This window comes from Microcebus murinus, chromosome 3 (genome assembly GCF_040939455.1).
Source record: "Microcebus murinus isolate Inina chromosome 3, M.murinus_Inina_mat1.0, whole genome shotgun sequence".
Taxonomy (NCBI): domain Eukaryota; kingdom Metazoa; phylum Chordata; class Mammalia; order Primates; family Cheirogaleidae; genus Microcebus; species Microcebus murinus.
In genome coordinates, this window is record NC_134106.1 from 32,162,732 (window position 1) to 32,184,998 (window position 22,267).

The 22,267-nt window shown below is 42.0% G+C and overlaps 1 protein-coding gene across 2 annotated transcripts in view; it reads left to right on the forward strand.

The window, feature by feature from the left end:
* TMEM178A (transmembrane protein 178A) overlaps positions 1-21,746 on the forward strand; it is a 67,468-nt gene extending 45,722 nt beyond the window's left edge. For both annotated transcript variants that reach the window (XM_012788526.2, XM_012788528.3), the window contains exons 3-4: positions 407-544; positions 11,543-21,746. In XM_012788526.2, coding sequence (XP_012643980.1) covers positions 407-544; positions 11,543-11,784 — 380 coding nt within the window. In that variant the 3' untranslated portion in view covers positions 11,785-21,746. The remainder of the gene's footprint in view (positions 1-406; positions 545-11,542) is intronic.
* The last annotated feature ends 521 nt before the right edge of the window (positions 21,747-22,267 follow it).

The following is a 22,267-nucleotide window of genomic DNA, read 5'->3' on the forward strand; positions in this document are numbered from 1 at the left end:
TTTAGGCTCTTTCTCCAAAGCCAGATTAATTATAGCCACTGTAGTGGTGGTCACCTACATTTTCATTGCTCTCTGAAGATTATCTCAAGATAGAAATCTCAAGATATTTCTCAAACCTTCCCCACTCTCGGTTTACTAAATAACTTGCCATGTGTTATTCAGATTTGCCCTGGGGTTGCCCTCCAGTTTGTTCTCCACTTGGCATGGACTTCTCTTCGTGGACTCAGAGAGGGTAGCCTCTGACCCCTCCACTGCTCACACCCGTCTGCCCCTCGCGGAATACCTGGGAAAAGAATTCCAACTTACTGATTTTCACAATGTATTCTAAGCTCTTCATTGTCTAATTTTCAACAACCCTCCTGCCTCTTCTTCTGATTTTGAATGTCTGTTTCTGTTTCGAGATTAGATTTGAGAAGAATCACTGCCGGCTTCCTGGGCATGGCCGTAGCTGTCCTTCTGTGCGGCTGCATTGTGGCCACCGTCAGTTTCTTCTGGGAGGAAAGCCTGACCCAGCACGTGGCGGGGCTCCTGTTCCTCATGACAGGTATGCTCTTCACCCCAGGCCACCTGGCCGGGCCAAGGCGAATGCTGCTCTGCATGCAGCTAGCTTCGTTTCATCAGCTTGTCAATTTTGTTTTCACTGTGAGAAAAGCAACCAGAAGGTCATGTGGCTTTGGTGGGGAATACAGAATTTAAGGAAAACAACAGTGTTATAAATGCAGCCGGGTTTCCCCCGTGGCCTGTTAGTAGGTTAGACGGAAGCATCTTGGGTTTAATGTCCATAGGAGGCGGGTCTGCCTTTTTCTGTCCCATTCTTTCCTACTGTGACCCAAATTCTGGTGTGGACTCTTGGTAAAGGTGGGCCATTTGCTTATCAGGAGCCCTGAAGGAGAGAGAGGGTGATGGATCACAGCAACCCATCACTCCCTAAAGTCAACTCAGAGTTCATGCCTTAGTGATGGTGTCATTGGTATCACTTTTACATACAAAACATTCGTTCATTTAGCTCCACAGGTATATTTTGAGGACTTATAGTATACCAGGCACTGCTATAGGTACTAAAGACATACAGTGAATGAGGCAGGCAAAGTCCTTTAAGACACAACAGTGATTTGCGACAGTGATAAAAGCTGTGAAGAAACTAAACAGGGTGCAATGGAGACTCCAGAGAGGCCTTGCTGGGGCGGCGACTTCTGAGCTAAGTTGTGAGAAGCAGCGGGGGGACAAGAGTGGGCCGCAGGCTGAGGGGCCCCAGCCCGGCGCCAAGCCCTAGGGCAGGGTCCATGTATGTTGGAGCCACAGCAAGAAGACCAGCATGGCTGCAGGGCAGTGAAGGAAAGGACAGCACTCCATGAGCTGGGTGAAGCAGGCAACGGCTAAGTCTTTGGGGCTTTCTTGGCCATGGTAGAGAGCTTGGATTTGAAGCTAAGGATGATGGAAGCCACTAGAAGGTTTTTAAGCAGAGGAATGACTTGGTCTTAAAGCAAGAGATTAGGGCGGAGTGTTGAGACATGGCTAGGACTGTTTCGATTAGCAGGTGAAAGATATTTTTGTCTAAAAAAGGAGTCAGGAACTGAGTGGATGTCTGATGTCCTGGGGAAGAAATCTTTCCTTCCTTTTCCCCCTTCATAAAAAAAATTACTGTATGAGTGATTAGCCAACGCCAAGTGAACAGTTTCACAAAGTATATCCAGCATCAGAACTAACACTACCCTAGATAGCCACTTTTCATAAGCTCATTTCTACTTGCCTGGAGTTCTGTTGCTCAAGTGCCCATGACTAGACGTGCCAGCACTTCTCACCGCATGGGTCACTTAGTCAAGCCTGTGGGACCGGAGCAGGAGGTGGCCACACCCCTCTAGGGCCGATGCCATTTTCTGTCTGGTTGTCTCGCAGGGCCGGCAGGTAGGGGTGCTCTGCTCTCTGGTGTGATCAACCACCCGGCGGTCTTAGGGGACCCACCTCACAGGCAGGGGCCCCTTTCTCGCTCCGTGAAGCGGCACTGTAACATGCAACCGTCCGGAATATGGGCCATCACCACAAGCATCCTGACGACACCCGGAAGTCATGTGGATCCCGCATAGTTCTAAGCAGAAAACCAATTTAGGTTTTCTGGATTTTTGTACATACACAGTGGCTACCAGGACTGTAGCACATGGAGGCTAAAATTCTAGTTTCTGGGGTTTTGGAGGAAGATTTAGACTCTCAAAACCATCTACTGGGGCTCTGCCCAAGGGAGGTACTTAAGGTCCAAATTATAGAGTAAGCAGGCCAGGGCAGCAGGACTCAGAGAGAACTGTGCTGCCTAGAGGATTCCTTTAAGCTAATAGTCATTAAAATCTCCCCCATTTTCTTCCCTCCCTGTATTAGTTGAGCCCCATTTCCCTGATTCTCATCCCCATATACATCAAAGAAGTGCAGATGGATTGTCTTCCAACCCTGGAAATTTCCCGCATCACACCTCCTTGTCAGGAAAATGAGAGAAGCCCTGTATTGGACAAAAGCCTCAGTAGGAGTAGTTTTTAAAGGACACTTTTAATGTAGATAGTGCATGAATAATTTAGGATACTCTCAGCATATAAAACAATTGTTAGCGTTAAAATAAAACGCAAGACCACAAAAGCCTAGTGAGTGCTCTTAGGAAGGCCCAAGGGCTAGTCTGATTTTAAATGAAAGGAAGGTGGAAGTTCAGTATTGAGGGGGCACAGAGGAGAGCCAGGAGTTTCCCAGGACAGTCCCACCTCTCCTTGCTCCCTTATTTCTGATCCATATGTGGACTGTACCTCCGGGACAGACTGGATTGATCATCAAAAGCTTTTATGTAATTGTTAAACAAAAATGAACAAGTGAAACAATAGCCACAACAACCAAAACCTACAACCAACCCACAACAACTAAATCAAAAAAACAAAACAAAACAAAATCCCCAAACTTATAAACTTGAAGTTTGGTGACCAGTCCTGAAGGACTAACAGAAGCAACCTAACGTTGTTGACATTGTTCTGTTTTGTTTTGTTCTGGTTGCACAAATGTTGGAATAAAGAGGAAATCTGCTTACAGAACCACCACCTGAAAATACAATGACCTTGTTAAATATCTTCCTTAGCCTGGACCAACTCTTGCCATATATTTGCTTCAAAAAGAAAAAAGAAAGAAAGAAGAGAAAAAGGAAAAAAAATATGTTTGGGACCGCTGATCCCTCTATGGGAACTATTTAATCTGTGTCCACTTAACATTATACCATAAGCATTCCCAATGTTGCTACATTGTTATTGTACTCACTTTTTCCCCCCCTTTTGCACCATTTTCTATTTATAAAATCCATGTCATGCACTCACAACAGACCATCACTTCTTTTTGTAAATGGGACATTATGAATATAACATTGAATCATCAAGACCAGGGTCAGCAAATAATATCTGTGGCTAAATCCAGCTTGCTGACTATTTTATTTTATTTTATTGTCTCCTCTGTAAGTAAACTTTATTATTTTTTATTTATCAGGGTACAAATGTTTAGGTTATATATGTTGCCTTTGCCCCACCCAAATCAGAGCTTTAAGCATGTTCCTCCCCCAGATGGTGCGTACCATACCTATTAGGTGTGAATATACCCATCCCCTTCCTCCCCCCTCCCACCTGCCTGACACCTGATGAATGTTACTATTATATGTGTACATAAGTGTTGATCAGTTACTACCAATTTGATGGTGAGTACATGTGGTGCTTGCTTTTCCATTCTTGGGATACTTCACTGAGTAGAATGGGTTCCAGCTCTATCCAGGATAATACAAGAGGTGCTATATCACCATTGTTTTTTGTGGCTGAGTAGAACTCCCTGGTATACATAACCGCATTTTATTAATCCACTCATGTATTGCTGGACACTTGGATTGTTTCCACATCTTTGCAGTTGTGAATTGTGCTGCTATAAACATTTGAGTGCAGTTGTCTTTTTTTATAGAATGTCTTCTTTTCCTTTGGGTAGATGCCCAGTAATGGGATTGGTGGATCAAATAACAGTTCTACTTGTAGCTCTTTGAGTATCTCCATATCACTTTCCACAGAGGTTGCACTAGTTTGCAGTCCCACCAGCAGTGTATAAGTGTTCCTATCTCTCCATATGCATGTCAACAAATTCAGCAAAGGCTCAGGTTACAAAATCAGTACACACAAATCAATAGCATTCCTATATGCCAACGACAGTCAAACTGAGAACCAAATCAAAGACTCAATACCCTTCACAATACCAACAAAGAAAATAAAATGCCGAGGGATATATTTAACTAAGGAGGTGAAAGGCCTCTATAGGGAGAACTATGAAACACTGAGGAAGGAAATAGCAGAAGACATAAACAGGTGGAAAACCATACTATGCTCATGGGTCAGCAGAATCAACATTGTTAAAATGTCTATACCACCCAAAGTGATTTATAGATTCAATGCCATCCCTATTAAAATACCAACATCATTTTTCACAGATCTAGAAAAAGTAATTCTATGCTTTGCGTGGAATCAGTGAAGACCCTGTATAGCAAAAGCAATCTTAAGCAAAAAGAATAAATTGGGAGGCATCAATCTACCAGACTTCACAGTTTTTAAATAGTTGCATGTTCTTCCATGGAATGCTGTTCTGGATTCATCTGTTCTCTTGCTGTGAGATTTAGGGAGGTTTGTTTTGTTTTTGTTACTACAAATAATGCCTTGAAATTTCCTTTGTAAACACTGAGATAACCATGTCAATCCATAGCATGAGACAAATCATCTATGGAACATTGACAGGCAGTAGCAGGAAATGAGAGGGCACAAAAGGGTTAAAAGAATTGATTTTAATTAAGCAGAATGTCTTCAGCAGCTCAAGGCAGCATCCTTCCCGCAGACTTTTGATGCTAAACTTAGCCCCTTCTGATGCGCTGCCATCTTCATTCTCTGCCTGAACTTATTAGCCAGATCTTCAATGAAGAACATTCAATGATGTGACAGTTTGAGTTGTTAAAATGGAAACTTTGGAACAATCTTTCTCCTTTTGCCTTGTTGTATACAGACAGGTCTTGATTACCCACGCGTGTCGATGCACATCTGGGAGCCAGGTCTCACCCCTTTCCTCTTCCCTGGGACCATGCAAGGGGGTCCTCCCACAGCGTCAGGGGCAGGCCCCACATCCCGCCGGGGCCTCAAACTTAGACTCTTGACGTCGTGTCCTCTGAGGTTACTCACACACAGGCACTGAGGCATGCACAGAGGATTGAGAGAATAAGACTCTCATCTTCCAGCGTTGTGCTCTTGCGATTACCAGACCGTACTGCTCTCAGTGTACTGTGAGTGAGCATTTCCGTCAACATTGAGTGATGCATTCTATCAGATTGCTATAGCAATATAATTATAATGATTATAATTTAAATTATTAATGTAAGTATTTTAAAGGGTTCATTTCTTCAATGCAAACATTTTTAAATACAATTTTTATAGCTGTCGGGGGATTTTTATTATCTTTGAATACAAAAAGTCTCAAAAATTGGATAAAGCTTGGGGCCTCCCCTGGTGGGTTCTCACTGCCTACTAGATTCATTCTCCTTCACAGGCTGTGCCCTGAGCAGCTATTTCCATTTTGGAAGATCACATACGGCACATAACATTCCGGTCCTGACAGCAGAGAGAGAGGAGACAGAGCCCAGGCAGCCCTAGCAAAGCTTCAGGGCCAGTTAACACCCACACGGGGTTATTCATTCCTTTGTTTCAATGCATCCAAATGAATAAAGACTCCACTGTGGTAGGTGTATTGAACTATCTAGGATATCCATTGATTATGACTTAAAACTACAGCTCAATAATAACCTTAACTAAAACTCTTGGGGCCAGATATGTTTTGGAATTCAGGCTTTTAAAAATTTTATTTTAGAAAAGTAATATGGTGCATATATCCTACATTATTTAACAGCTTCAGCAAGGTCTGGGGTAGCATCTTGAAATCAAATACATTAACATTTCTGCAGTGAAACATATGAATATTCACAGTAAGCAGTATCAGCAGAGACTATAATAGCCTGTGTCAGATCAGGCCAAGCTTTGCCACTAAATGAGATTGCTGCAATCTTTCAAAAAATGATTGGATTTAGGAATTGCATATTATGGATCTGTTGTGTATGTGGTTTGAGGTTTTGTCTGTCTCAATTAGTCCTGCCAGTCATTTAATTAAGACAATATAGGAATGGCTTTTTGAGTAACATGTGTGAAAAGTAGCATGAGGTATTTTGGATGGGACAGCAGAGAGGAAAGAAGGATGGGCAGGCCATCTTTTGAAGGAGTGGGGAAAAAAATCAATGTTTATGCCTTTGGGTGATGTCGTTATGTTATTTATCAAGCAGGCTAACCAGGGTGAAGCAACTTCCACTCCTTTCAGCATTTTAAGCACATCAAAAAAAGGGTGGTCAGAAGAATTGTATCTCACCAGCTGGCCGCAGGCACCACGAAGATTTTAGGGTAGGAAATTAGGTTGATGTTGTGGAATGGTAGCATAAATTTACTTCTGTCCTGATCTGAAAATATCCCTTCCAGCCCTGTAATCCTGTGATATCATGGTATCTTCTAATCAAGGATATTGGCAGAAAACCATTTAATATTTTATAAGAACAGTAGCTGCATACAGGGTTTGTCAGGGAGCCAGTAATTATTCACTCTTTTTGAAGATGCTACCAGCAGTAGCCAGGACCAAGCTTGGGACTTGGGAACCTCTCTGTCTCCCGGGGCCACCAGCTGGGCTGGAGAGCATCAGTTAGGGGAGAAGTGGAGGGGACTGGGGAGCCTCAGAGGAGAATGGAGGAGAAGCAGCCTTTCTCCCCAGGGATCTCCAGGAAGCACTGTTGGATTTTGAATTTTTTGAATGCAGGGGTGGTACCTTATTAATCTTTTCATACTTTTCCTTCACATACCTCACATTGATTAGATTGCTACTGATTAAAATGCAGCATTGTCTAAAATAACTTGCTACATAGGTAGTAAGTCCTACTTGGGATCATTTGGGACGAGCTGGCTCTTAGGTTAGTAGAACACAAGTGTCTTGCAGAACTCAGTTTTGCTCAGCAGCTCTTCTTGCCTCCATGCGCTCAGCTCTGTCAGACTCTGTGCGAAACGTACAGGGAGTCTCAGGAGTCCCTACTATGAATACCCTTCCCTGAGATGCATACCGGGAAGTGGAGTGGAAAGAACACTTCAGGTTCCTAACCCCAGCATGTCAAACCCAGTTTGGCTGTGACCCACAAGAACTCATCAAACTCAACTACTCCTAATATAATCAGAACTAGGTCTGGGACATAATTAATACATATTTTTTGAATAACTGATTAAATAACACTGAAAATAGTACAGTCTTGCTAAGACCTCTAAAAAGAGAATTCCGTCGCAAGCATTGTTTCTTGTTTTTTTCCCCAAACTGATGATATTGTAGGGACAGGCTGTACTCCACAGAAGGAAGAGAATAGGATTTGGAAGAACACCAGGCTTTAGGCTCTGGGCAACTCCTCCTACAAGGGTAATAAAATCTATTACAGTTACCTAACAGGATGTTGTGAAGATTTAAAGAAACAAGTGTATGTAAAAGAACTGTAAAAACTACAAAATAATAATGGTGATAGCCAATATTTATGGTGTGGTCACTGTGTAGCTGGGATTTTCTCATATATTATCTCATTTAATACAAAAATCCAATAAAGTAAGAATCACCAAAAAAAAAAGAGATAGAATATATTCATAGTTACACATACTCACACACACACATAAATGCATATGATGTTATGAGCTGAGTTGTGTCTCTATCTAGATTCATTTCCTGAAGTCTTAACCTCCAGGACCTCAGAATGTGATCATATTTGGAAATAGGGTCTTAAAGAGAAAATGAAGTCATTAATAAAATGAAGTGATTATGGTGGAGCCTAACCCAATATGACCAGCATGGTCATGACAAGAGGAACTTTGAACACAGTTACAGAGGAAAGATTGTGTGAAGACACAGGGAGAAGACAGCCATCTATAAGCCAAAGGGAGGGGCCTTAGAAGAAACTATACCTCGATCTTAGACTGTAGCCTCCAGAATTATAAGAAGATAAATCTGTGTTGTTTAAGCCACCCAGTCTGTGGTAGTTTGTTATGAAAGGCCTAGCAAACTCATACGTGCGAGTACTGTAAGATGTGCATATGGAACCTAAAATAGAGTTTCATAGTCTCAAAACTGACCTAAAACTATGAATCCAGCTACAGTTAAGCATGCTTTCATCATTTAAAGCAACACCTTTTCTCGATGTCTTCAAATTTAGAAGGAATTTTTTCTTTTAAAAATTTCTTGAACCGGTTGGGCTTCTTTTACAAAAGCTAGTTGGAAAAGTTAGGAACAATGCTTTGTCTCCTGTCAGTACATTTCCTTGTAATCATCACAAACACTCCTGCCCAGCCCACAGATAACAGCTGTGGCATGGCAGCTATGTATTTGCAAACTTTCTTAGAGATGTGAGAGTCTGAAAAGGAGGAGCTCTTAGATATGCTCTTCTTATTAATGTCTCCTTCTCATCTATCCTCTTATGAAGAACAACTTCAAGAGTGTCTTTCTTGGAAGGAGAAAAGGTGTTTCAGAAGGACAGAGTGTGGGGGCATTTGTGGGAAGGGGGAAGGGCAGAGAGGGGATGTCTTTGGGGGCCAGTGGGGCTCTCCCGCTCAGGTGAGTGAATAAAGGCAACAGGAAATTAAGCAGTTTTCATCAAATGAAATGATAGGTACCCTATTCCATAAAGGATTTCAGTATCACAGAGATGCATATAAAATTTCACAATAAGATAAATTCAAATAAATAATAAAAATAAGACAAAGGGACAATCAGGTTTGCAAGGCAATATGGATCCAAGAGTGAGATTAGAAGCAGAAAGCATGTCATGAAATCCCATAGTTTTGCTCATGGTGGGCTGCAGATCTAGCTTTAGGGAACTACAGTTCCACAGCAACTTGGACAAAGAAAGAAATTCTATTAGTGACATCATTCACAGCGTACATGAGGTAAGCAAAAACCAATTACTCTGATAAAGCACATAATTCATGACATTGAGGGCAGAGAGAAATCTTCATCCTGGTTAAATCTTCAGATTAAATTGTTTCTTACAATCCTTTCCTATTCAGCATGAACCGGTGGTGTAATGCTAAAATCCATTTCACCAAAAGCGATTTTATGGGGTTGGCAGGAGAGAGGTGCTAATAAAATCAATGTTTAGTATAAAATCAGAGGGAGTATATGCATAAGGATAAATATTAATACATAGGACATTCCATTTTTATTTAATTGCATAATACTGAGTACTAGATGTACTAGGAAGTTTTAAGAAGTATTCTTGTTCCATGCCTTACTTTGGAATTACCAAATCACAGAAATTTGACACTTTTAGACCAAGTCTCTTATTTTTTTTCTAGCTAAAGAAACTAAGGCTCGGAAAGGTTAGGTATAATAATTTCAAGGTTGTACAGTGATTAGTAGAGCTGGAAACTAGAATACCTATTTTCTGCTTCCCAATCCAATGCATTTAGACATCAAAGGATGCTTAAAAGTCCAAGTTTGAACTCAAGCTTTCAGAGGTCATTGAAACCATGTTACTTGTAAAAATGCTTGCTTTTAGGCATTCAGCTGTATGCAGAAAGCTAAATGCAGAATAGAGTTGTTTCTCCTGTGAATAGGTCCTTGTTCTATTGTTATATTTTACCTGTTGATACTCCAAAGTGATCAATTTTTTCTAAATGCCTAATATTGTTCTATTACCAGCATTCATTAAAAGGGCCTTGTTATATATAAACACCATTTTTGTTTTGGTGCCAGTGAAAACATTCATGTAGATGTAAGAACATTTGATTTTCACAAGGTTTGAAAAAAAGCAGTGGAGTATTCTTTTTTGAATAGTCTATTCCTTTATGAAGGAATTATTTTCATCTATCTTTTTTATTGGAGAACTCAGAGTGATATGTTTGTTGTAGTAAATTGGAGCAAGAAGTCAGAAAAGATTTTATCTTTTTTAGAAAAACAGAATTACAGAATTAGGCAAAGAGTGGGAATAAGATTTTATCCTTTTTAGAAAAACAGAATTACAGAATTAGGCAAAGGGTGGGAAATATCAAATTATCTCAGATCAAGTGTGCTTTTAATTTAGAACATTTATTTTCTAAATTCACATTTAGAAAAGGATTCAGGCAATGTGCCCTTACATGACTCGAATGGAGGCAGAATTCTAACACTTTAAAAATGGCATTAAGGTGATCTTTATTTCCTCCAAATTGCTGCCTGCTGTGAATTTGTTTTTCTGCTAGCGTTTCTGATCTCCGGAGCTGTAGGTTAAAAAGAGGGGGGAATTTGCTACTTTTAGCTGTCTCTTTTCAGTTCCAAAATCTGTGCTCCTGTTTCCGGTGGAGATGCTGCATGTGTCCCTAAGGATACCAAAGCAATTTTCCAGCAAATAGATACAGTCTTCCTTGTACACAGGAAGAGATGTGTAGGATTCAGAACAGAACTGGACATCCTGACCCTTGCTTGGGTGTCAGCTTCCGTGTTGATTGCCTACCTTCGACTTAGCAACTGCCTCATTCTGATCCCATGCCCATCCAAAAGAAGCATCCTTGGAGGTCCCTTGTGGGGAAATAGAAGCATCTATATCTTTAAAGTGTCACTTGAGTACTAAACATCCTGTGTTTTGGGCTTATGAAGCATTTTCATCAGAGTCCTGATTTTAGTATTCTAGAAGGTCAATTATACATACATGTATTGGTATAAAAAAGTAAAATGTGAGGTCTGTCCATTTTTCTTATGTCACCCCAATTGCCTACATTTTGAATGGTTAAAATATATGGCCTCGTTAGCTATTTTACATCAATTCCAAATTGCTGGTCTTAATTTATAATGTTTAAAAGCATTCATTTATTAAAAAAAAACAAAACCCATTTGTTGAGGCCCTAGTAGATGCCAGACCTTTAAAAAAAGGTTTAGCCACGTGTATGAATTAATTTAAAATTTTATTTACAGGCAACATGATACATACTTACGATAATAACTGAAAAAGCAGATTTTGTCTAATGATTGCAACTATATAAAAATGTATCGAATCAGGTATAGAACAAAGGAAAATGAAAACTATTTTGTATTAGGTTTGAGTGATTATAGAAGACTTTTTTTCTTAAGAATATTAAGAATTTTATTAAATTGTTGTTAAGACTAAAAAGCAAAACTAATTTCAAATATACGTAGCCATTCAAACCAGATAATTCTGAATACTTCCAGTTACCGGAATTTCCCTGCCTATCTTTTCATTCCTATATCTCCAATGCCTAGCGTAGGGTCTGGCACATAGAAGTTTTGTCAGTGTTTGGCGAATGAATTAATTCAACTAGAAGAATTATAGAGCCTTTATGAATTTGGAGTGACTGCCTCACTGGTTGATCTGCTTTTCATAAAGGCCTGTCTGGCATTTGCCTTGTAGCAGACCAAACTGTAACTAATCATTCTGTTCTCTTTGTATTATTTATAGGGATATTTTGCACCATTTCCCTCTGTACTTACGCCGCCAGTGTCTCTTATGATTTGAACCGGCTCCCGAAGCTAATTTATAGCTTGCCCGCTGATGTGGAACATGGCTACAGCTGGTCTATCTTTTGCGCCTGGTGCAGTTTGGGCTTTATTGTGGCAGCTGGAGGTCTCTGCATCGCTTATCCGTTTATTAGCCGGACCAAGATCGCACATCTAAAGTCTGGCAGAGACTCCACGGTATGACTGTCCGCGCTCAGGGCCTGTCCACAGTGCGGGCGACCCCTGAGGGGAGCGGCGCCGAGTTCACGTCCGGATTCGAAGCACAAAGCGGTCTTTTACATTCCAACCTGTTGCCTGCCAGCCCTTTCTGGATGACTGATAGAAAATCATGCAAAACCTCCCAACCTTTCTAAGGACAAGACTACTGTGGATTCAAGTGCTTTAATGACTATTTATGCTTTGACTGTGAGAGAGAGCAGTGCCATGGAATATTTCTAGGTGTAGAAAAAGAGGAAACTGCAATGGAAAAATTTGTATGATTTCCATTTATTTCCGAAGGTTTGTATATAACAATTACCCGAGAGTCATTTCTATTTGCAAAAGGATTCGTAACAAAGCGAGTATAATTTTCTCGTCCTTGTACCAAGCTTGTTAAATTTCAATGCGGCATCTCCAGAACTTGTCCTAATGGTGTCTTGTTGTGTCAGCACCAAATATTCGTGCATTACTTGTGGATGTTCCTTGTCACAGGAAGATTCTTCTGTGGCCTTATTATATTTTTTTTTAATTGAAGTCTCTTCTCCGTCTTTGTACCGGAATCGAAATCATAAGAAAACAGATCAACTATGTTTAAGAGCTAATCCGTGACACTATGCAGTAGTGTTTGAAGTCTTAGCTGTTGTTCAACCTGCGTCTCTTTATGTTAACTGGATTTCTGCATTAAATGACTGCCCCCTTGTTAATCTCGGTGTGTTTTCCTGTGTCTCAGCTGTGTCAACAAGTCTCCCTAGCCATACCGGACAGATGGGAACTCTGTTGTTTTCATAACACTCTTTTTAAGACTTACTAATTGCTTCACGTCCATTAGGTTGGTCATTATTATTTATCTTTTTCGCAGCAACCACATACTTGCTTTTGACAAAAGATGTCATTATTTTTAAAAGACAGGGCCTTGCTCTTTTGCCCAGGCTGGAGTGCAGTGGCTGATTATAACTCACTGTAATCTGGAACTCTTGGGCTCAAGCGATCTTCCCAAAGTGCTGGGATTACAGGCATGAGCTACCGTGCCTGGCCAAGATTCCCATCTTAAAGCTTCTTTTAAAACCTTACTATAATATTTAAATTTTTATTCTCTCTCTGTGAATTCTTCCAACTGTACCTAAATTGGGTGCCACTTCAGACCAATTTACTCAGAATGTGCACAGCTGAGCCTAGGCTTGAGTATTTTTGAAAAAGCATCCCAGATAATTTTGATGTGCAGCTGCCATGGATTGAGAGCCACTTGTTTGGGCCAGAACCGTGTTTACCTCCTTAGCTGCTAACTAAGCTAACTATCTTGTTTAGCACTTACTATATGCCAGGAACTGGGCTGTGTTTTTCTCCAGGTGTTATTCACTTAATCCTCCCAAGGCTCTGTGGGTGGGTGTTCTTACTCCCATTTTCCTGATAAGGAAGCTGAAGATGAGACCCAGAGCCTTTGCTTCATTTTTTCCCTCAATCCTTTTCCTATGTGGGGGTTCAGAACAGAAGTTAAAATCCTGCCATTGTGTTTCCTTATCCTTTGTGGAGGGGTGGGCACTGGCTGCCTTCTAAGCTTTTCCTTTTAACTCCAACGTTGTCCTCTAATCTACACACAGCACGGCATAATGACACTCTGTAAAATGGGGGAAGGTGCCATATCCAGAATTAAGACACTGCTTCAGATTTTAATTTCATAAAAGGTACTTTCTTCTTTATACAAACTGATTTAGTACTCATAAAAGGAAAATGATAGTCCACCCCCAAAGAATAAAGTGAGGTTTCCAAGTGACAGTGTCCACGTGCTATCGCCTGAGCTGTTTGGATGAGGTTAAGTGACGCTGGTGACAACACCAGTTCGCACCCGCAGTTGCAGGCGCAGCAGAGGCCTGGGAGAGGATTCACGGGCAGTCTCGCAGGCCTGTTTAATAAACTGGTCCCTCTGGATGAGATCAGAGACACGCGGAAAGGGGCAATTATTTTCACTTATTTCTTATATGGGAGATTCTCAAAGCAGGAGAGCTCTTTCTTTGAAGTCTTCTTTAAAGATCCCCATAGACGATGTCAAGACTCTTGGACATTTATATTCCAACCACCAAAGCAGTGTCTGAGCGAGTAACTTTTGAAGTTTCAGAAAAGCTTCCTAGGGGTTTGAGGTGGGAATGGAAGAAAGTCTCCCGGTGGCAGGAGGTTGAAGGGTTCATGCACCAGAAAGATTTGCCCAGAGGCCAGGGGAGTTTGCTTAGGATTCAGACGAGTGCTGGTGATGTCTGAGCCTCCACGCTTTCCAGCCAGGGTGAGCTGGGAGCAAGGAGCAGCCTTGGGACACGGCAGGCAGCGATGTGCGCGGCCAGGCTGCCTCGCTTTCTACTTACTGGCACAGAAATGTTGGCGCCCGTCCTTGGGCTTCTCTTAGGCTTGTTTTCTTAACTGGCTTGTGAATGGAGAATGTTTGAAATGGCTGCACATTACTGTGTGGCACAGAATAATTTATTGAGATCTTTTATTTTTCTCCTTATGTTCTCTCTCTGTCCCACACACTCCTCTTTTTTAACAGCCTTGACCTTGGTTTGTTTGCAATGTTAGAAGCACTTACACCCACTCTGAGGGAACCCTGTCCCCACTTTCTTTGGACCCCCATGGGCCCTTGATAGTCAAGGTATTCTAGGATGTGGAGGACCTCCATAGGATATAATATTCACCATAAACTTAATTATATCTTTCGATAAATATTTATTAAATGCCTCCTATGTGCCTGGCACCATTCTAGGCACTCGGAAAACTTCAGCGAAGCAAAACAGACAAAGGTTCTTGCTCTTGTGAAGCTTATATTCTAGTAAAATGCAGTAAAGTACAAACAAAAAATTAAAGCCCACCTTTCTGGCCCTAAATGATTTTATAAATCCAGGATTAAAGTAATTCAGAAAGTTATTAAAATAAACTTCTTTAAAATTACATTCCCATCAGCTGTGCATTTCACTTCACAACATTCTCATTATGTAAGTTTATTCTCAGCAAAATACAAAATAAATGATTAAGATGGGGAGTTGCTTCTTAAAGATTTCCCATTTGAAACTTAAATCTGAGAATGACAAAAGTGTGCTATACAGGTGAGCTAAAGGGGATGAAGAGGAACCTGGAGCTCAGGTAAATGGAGGCCCAGAGACTAACCACCCAACGGAGGCTCGTGCATCTGCGATGCTCACATTGTCTGGTCACCGCTTCCAGGTCTTTGCTCAGGTTGTTTCCTCTACTGAGGATGCTCACTGCTCTACCTGGCTTATTCTGACTTTTCCTCGTGTCTCAGCTTCAACACAACCTTCTTGGGCGCCTCCTGCAAACATGCTGCACTGTCTTAACCCCTTTTCTAACCTTTTACACTCTGCGTGCTAATTACCTGCTAACCCATAACCAGACCATAGGCTCGTCTTGCAAGGTGGAAACTGTGCCTTGTTTGTGCTCTGTCTCCAGGGCTTAGCCCACCTAGTGAAGGAATTCACAGTCACAGGTAAACTCTCTTCTTCCCTGGACAGAACTGACTCCCTTAGCACCAATTTTAGGGAGCCCATAAAAAATATACAGTAGTGTGATGAGGCTAAATAGAGAGAGAATATGGCTTGGCAAGCAAGTGAGCCTTATTAGAATAATTAAAGGGACTATTAACCCAAACTAACCCAGACATAACTTGAAATGTGTTATGAACTAAGTACCATGGAACATTTATTTGATGGCTCAAACATTATTAAGTTAGTAACCTCAATATGGTTCTACACCTCAATTTAAAGCTTTTCCATTTATGTGGGGGTTTGTCTTAAATCCTAATTGGAATTCTGAAAGGAATGCTTCAAAAATGACTTCCTTTGAATGCAAATAGCTACACTGGCCAAGGACTCTTTTAAAATTGCATTTCAATTTCTCAGGGGCCTTGTTCTCTAACTGGAAGGAGAGGAAGTTCTCTGGGCCACATGCAGGACAACCGCAAATGTTTGAAGTATCTCAGGGCACCCAACTGCATACCGGGCATATGGCTATCCAATATATGTCTTCTCAATATGCAACTTCTGTTTTCCCAGCCTTCAAAGCAAGATTTCTAATTGTTCTAAAACTGATTAGAATATGTCTGCCTGGAAATCCCATAAGAGGAAAACAAATTGGTTGGCTATAAAATGATAATACTTTTTTGTGTTTATTTCCTATGTTTTCCTTCCCTGTAGCATTCACTATAAAATATTGCCTGCTACGTGCAAGGCCGTGGGCTACGATGGGTCTGTCTAGGATCTCTAATTGAATGTTTTGTAGAGAGGAAGGAGAGATGACCATGGGGCAGGTGAGATAGGCAGAGCCTTGCTGGCTGCTATGAGGAGGCTGGGTTTTATTCTGGCAATAGAAAGCAATGAAAGGGTTTAAAGAAGGACAGTGATGTGAACTGACTTCCATTTTAAGAACATCGGTGTTGCTGGATAGAGAATGGATTGGAAGAGGCCAATACTGGAGGTAGAGAAGCCAGTTAAGAAAGAGGATGTCACAGGAATCTAGGAGAGAAGACGTGGCCTGAACCAACAGATGGCGATGAAGTTGGGGAGTAGTGGATGGGCATCTTTTAGAGAGGGCATTGACTTGCTGGTAAACTGGATATGGGGGCAAGGGGAGGGATGTCATCAAGGGTGACACCTAAGGAATTGTTAGATTTTTTACTGAGGAAACTACACTTCTTATACCAAAAAGGGGATAAAATAATTTGGGGAAAAAGGAAAAAAGAAAAAAATGCCAAGTTTCATTGTACACTTAGTGTTCTATAGGATGGAATTTATTTAATGGAGGCTAGGATTGAAAATTGTAATTGAGAATATGGTTCAAAGCCCCAATCTCCCTCTAGTTGATCCAACTGCCAGTTGATTCCTCTTTGATTTCTAGTTATTCTCCAGATGTTTGGTACTAGGATTCACTTCGATTGTGAACTTGCTCAATTAGTGGTGCCTGGGAAGATTTCAGAAGTCAAGGCACAAAGATGTAGTGATTGTAAGCTAAAGGGAAAGGCAGATGTCACACACTGGCCACCCCCAGCTTATATTTTAGTATATGTGCTGCCGAAGCAAGCACCAACCCCAGCTGAAATCCATCTGATTTTGGTCTGCTGTAAGTAAGCATTTTCCTTTTCTGGAGCTGTGAAATTCTGAGAATAGGCTCTCACCATGTCCCAGGGCTGACATTTCTGACATACACAAAATACACAGACCATTGTCTCCCTGATCTGCTCATCTTGGATGGCCAAGACTGACCACACCACTGCTTTGGGGGTGGTTTGTGAGGATGGATGAACTCTACCTGCAAACTCATCAGGAAGTGTTCTGAATGTAAATCAGGACCTTAAAGATAAATTCCCTCAATATCTGCATATATGTGGAGTGGCATCCTCTGGGAGTTCTGGAAAGGGCATGGAAGCCTTGCTATAGCAAGGGTTCAGGGAGGCTCTGCCGGATCCTACAGGAAGAGCCCATGCTCCCTTGACTACATTCCCAGGATACAATAGACTCTGCACAATCACAGCTCGGGGGGATTCATTCTCAAATCATAAAACACTTTTCATTTCCATCCTCACAGCTTTGCGTGTCAGTCAAGTAGACTGTGATGAACACGTGAATACTTGCTTTAGAAGCTTGGCAATGCCTGAACTAAACCTCACTCAGCTGTGTCTTCAGTGGGCTTCAGATTCATTCCCCACACAGGAAATATATTACTCTCATCATCACACTGGTTGCATCTGTTAATCATAAGAGTTTAAAATGAATCCAAAGATCTGAATAAATTGCTGGGGTTTTCTCATTTTCCCCTTAAGCCTTAGTTTGCCATTTGTAGTTCTGGCCTCTGCTGGGTACTCATTAAAAAAAAAAGTCAAAAACAAAAAATCCCACTCTCTTAAGGAATTTGATTCTAAGAAGATGGCACTGGTGTCACATTCTTGTCAACTCTTAGGTCTCTTTCGTTCTTATAAATGTTAGATATGAATGAAAAGTGGAAAAGAAAGCTCTGATTTGCAACGTCCCCTTCAGTTCTGTCTCTTGGCATTGATGAGCCTGAGTCCCTGATTCAGCATCTCCTCTGTGGCTATTTCAGGCCGTGCCCTTTACACACCTTGCCTTGTTGTTACTGCTCTTCCTTCATGGGTGGGGAAGCTAATGCTCAGATGTTAAGTAATCTTCCCTCCTTCCCTAAGGCATTCAGGGGCAGGACCAAGATTTGTTTTCCAGCCTGTTCACACCAAAGTCCAAGCTCCAGCAGCACACCCATAGTGCGTCTCGAACTGTGTCCCAGCCAATCTTCAAAATGTTATACATCTAGATAGGTTCACATTCCCCTGCATTTTTCCTGGTTCCCTTTGGAAGTTACTGCTCTGTAGATTTTAATCAAGCTGCTATATTTCTAAACCACAGCACACACTGCCCTTTGCAACTCCGTAAAGAATGCCAGACCTATTTTCATAAGCACCTCTCCTTACATGACTGACCTTCAACAGACATTGTAGTCGGCAGTAGCCTAAAGGTATGACAGCAATTTTAATTACCTTCTTGGCACTTCCCCCACGAAACATTATGAGAAATTCCCATGTCACTAGGGCTGCTCAAAGATTAATATTTAAGTGGGTAGGTCCGTCTTACTTTGTCCTGTGAAAGCATCCCTGATGGCGTTTTTTAAATTATTAAATGAAAGCAATTATTCAAGAAAAAAGGAGGCTATATAGCCTTGTGGTTAGAGGTAGGATAGCAACTGAGAGATTCGTGAATTCTAGTCCTTGCTTCCTGGCTGTCTTGATGGATGGCCCGGAAAGTCAGTTGTCTCTCTGAACCTCTCTGGAGGCGTCCATGAGCTGATATTTTCCAACAACCACACATTTAAGAAAGAAACCCAAAAGACACTTGCAACACCTCTGTAAACTTTTATTTTCTTTATTCAAGTTGACTATGAACTCATTTTAAAAACATAACATATTAAATTACACAAGCAATAAAATAAAGCCATCTGATGCTAAGTCGATACAAGGATACCTTCCAAGGTTTTTTTGTTTTTTGTTTTTAATACATATCAAGGAGAGTATAGTATTTTATTTTATATTTTTTCTTGGAGAGATTGGTTGCTGTGCAGTGACTTAGGAGAAACCCAAAAAACAAAACAAGCCCGGAGACAGCCTTGGAGGTATAGGGAAGCTATGGTTGTCATCCCTGATGGCAGGAGAGGAACTGGAACCCTGAGCATGAACCCAGTGTCTCTGAGCCAGTCCCTGGCAGAAGGTTGAGGTCCCCAGGACAGGAGCGAGCTCGATTTTGGGGTGGACATATCTGAGCAGGCATCTGTTTCCTGCAAACATGTCGAAGGAGCATCAGCCTCTGCTGTCTAGGCCTCTGCTGTGACCACGGTAAATAACCATCATGCCAACGTGTTTCTCAAATAAAATGGACTCGGGAATTGAAACGAAACCAACTGTGAAAGGTAATCTGGGGAGATAACACCAGTGATTAATGCAGTATTGACTCAGAGGATGAGCCAGTTCTTAAGCAGAGAGTGCTCCACATAAAGGAACAGTTTACATGGTGTTCACAGGGGATGGGGGGATGGTTTTCAAGACAAATGATGTGAAGGTGAGGAAGAAACGAGGGTGAGCTGGAGGGAGAGGCACATGGAGCCACACGCGGCGGGACACGGGAGTGGCCCTCTTCTCACAAGCCTGTCCAAAAAAAAAAAAGAAAAGAAGAAATACCAGTTACCGTGTGAGCCAGATGCGTAGGAATGCAACGGGTTAAGATGAAATTCAGCACAATTTCATTATTTTTTTAAAGCAATCAGCCTGTGGGTCTGTGATACGCCTACATAATCAAGAAGGGTGTCGGAAAATGTCAAGCTTTTACCTAGTAGCGACTGAGCAGCTGGTTCTGTGCTGCACGATTCCATACATTCCAATGTCACAGAGGAAAAAAAGGAAAAAACTTTCCTTCAGGGAAAGACATCTTTTTCTTTTTTTCCTCTGTCACATTGGAAGGCTGGGATTTGGCCATTGCCAGGGGGAACGTGGCTTAGCATCTGGGACCTTTCTAGCTCTGTTCACTTGGCTGGCAGATGACCACGAAAAGGAACTTGTTTGGGGGTCACTGGGATGTGGAGCAAATGCCAACAAATGTGTGCTGAAGGAATGAGGGGGCGAATGAATGAAGTGCCACCGAGATGATGGTCCCCGTTTTATAGAGGAGACTTGCTGCCTCACAGCTTCTATTTCTCAAAGTTACTTTTCTGTGGTTGTCTGGAAGCTCCACTTAGGATTTTAGAGCTGAGCTATTTGTGGTCTCTTTAAGAGCAGGCCCACGGTAGCAAAGTGGTTCTGGGGTCTCAGCAAAAAAAGGGACATCTCAATACTGTGGAACAAAGACACACGTGGCCATAGAATGAATGACTAGCTCTGCTCACTTGCTTGTTCATTCACACGCTGACTCGTGTGTCAAATCTATATTGAGTGCCTAGGACGTGCCAGAGACTGATGTAGGTGCGGGGGATAAACAGGGAACAAGTCAAAGCCGCTGCCCTCCTGTAGCGGCCCCTGCAATGGTAAAGAGACAGACGGTCATCAAACATGTCTTATGTAACAGGTGGCGGTGATGTGGGCCACGGAGAACAAAGACGGTAGGAGCAGAGTGAAAAGGGCGAGGCGGTGGCCAGTTTGGAGAGGGAGGCCAGGCATGGCCTCTCTGAGAAGGGGACATTTGTGCAGAGAGCCTGGGCAGTGCTGGTGTCCAGGGGAAATGTCTGGAGAGAGGGGACAGCAAGCACAGAGGCCGGAGATGGGAATGGGCTTGGCACGTTCCAGGGGCAGCAGAAGGTGGCGTGAAATGGGGAGAGTCGCAGATAAAGTAAGAGGGGTGCCAGGGGCTGGAGCAAGATTCTGGGTTTTATTCTGAGTAAAACACAAAGTCATCAGAGGATTTTGAGCAGAGGAGTGATATAATCTGACTTACATAAAAACAGATGAAAACCCTTTGGCCCACTGAGCCAATCTTCCTTGGTTCCCATGTTACTACTGGAGGCCCGTGCTGGGCATTTGGGGCTCCCTGGCAAAGCGCATGGTTAATACACCCCCTCCTCCAAGGCGAAAGCAGTCTCAAATGGTGCAGGGATACAGAGGGCAGGAGTCACAGAAGGGAAGCTAGAAGAGCGACCAAACAATGGTAGAAATAATGTGTGAGTGAGAGGGGGGTGGGGATGGAACTGGAATAACTACTGTGGTTTGTTTCATCCCTGAGAAGGCAGGTCCTCGCCAAGGAACTTCATGAAAACTGACAGTGTTAAATGACTGCGGCATTAAGATGTCACAATTACACTTCAAATCTCCTGATTCTCTTCAATGTAATAAATCCGTGAAAATTAACTAAAATAAAAAGCTAAGCTCTCCATGTACTGAGATATGTTTTTAGCTGTTTTTTTTTTTTTTTTAAATTCCCAACACTCTATAACTTTATTCTCAAATGTTTTCCTGGATTCTGTTGTCATCTTTCTCTCTCTGTCAAGATTTTCCAGAAAGTGGTTTCATCCCTCCATTTCCGAAGGTCAAGGACATTCCTATCTCTCAGAAGTGGGGGCCTTTGGCTGGTGTCCTCCCACCCCTGCCCATCTGGGGGACAGATCCCTTTCTGAGAGCTGTCATAGCAGCCATTAGGGCAGGGCCAGGTTACCAAGGAGGAGCCTGACAGGTAGCAAGTATCAGTAAATGCCTGATAGCTGAATGAATGAATGAGCAAATGAATGAGTGAATGAATAGGAGCTTTGAAACAGACACGATGGGAAATTATAAGCATGCATAAAAAATACTCACTGGAGGCGGGCGGATTGCTCAAGGTCAGGAGTTCAAAACCAGCCTGAGCAAGAGCGAGACCCCGTCTCTACTATAAATAGAAAAAAATTAATTGGCCAACTAATATATATAGAAAAAATCAGCCAGACATAGTGGCGCATGCCTGTAGTCCCAGCTACTTAGGAGGCTGAGGCAGAAGGATTTCTTGAGCCCAGGAGTTTGAGGTTGCTGTGAGCTAAGCTGACGCCATGGCACTCACTCTAGCCTGGGCAACAGAGTGAGACTCTGTCTCAAAAAAAAAAAAAAAAAAAAAAACACTCACTGGAGATTTCTTAATTAGCAGGATTTCTCTGTTAAGACTTTGCATCTTACCTAATTTTAGTCCAAAGGCTTTCTTGCACAGCTCCCTGAACAGTCATATTTACTTAATAGCTAAGTGAGCAGTTCCTCTTGAACTTCAATTTATTTTGAATCCCTAATGAGACTTCGCTTTCTAGGTTACATAGGAAGTCGGTGTCTCCCCTGACAGCTGTCTGTCTCCTGAATGGTTTCTGAGTGTCCTTTTGACTCACCGCTGTCAGATCCACAGGCATTTATTTGTTTCCTCTTACCTGGAGCTGGTTCAATTTAGTTCAAAAAAATATTAATTGTTCATGT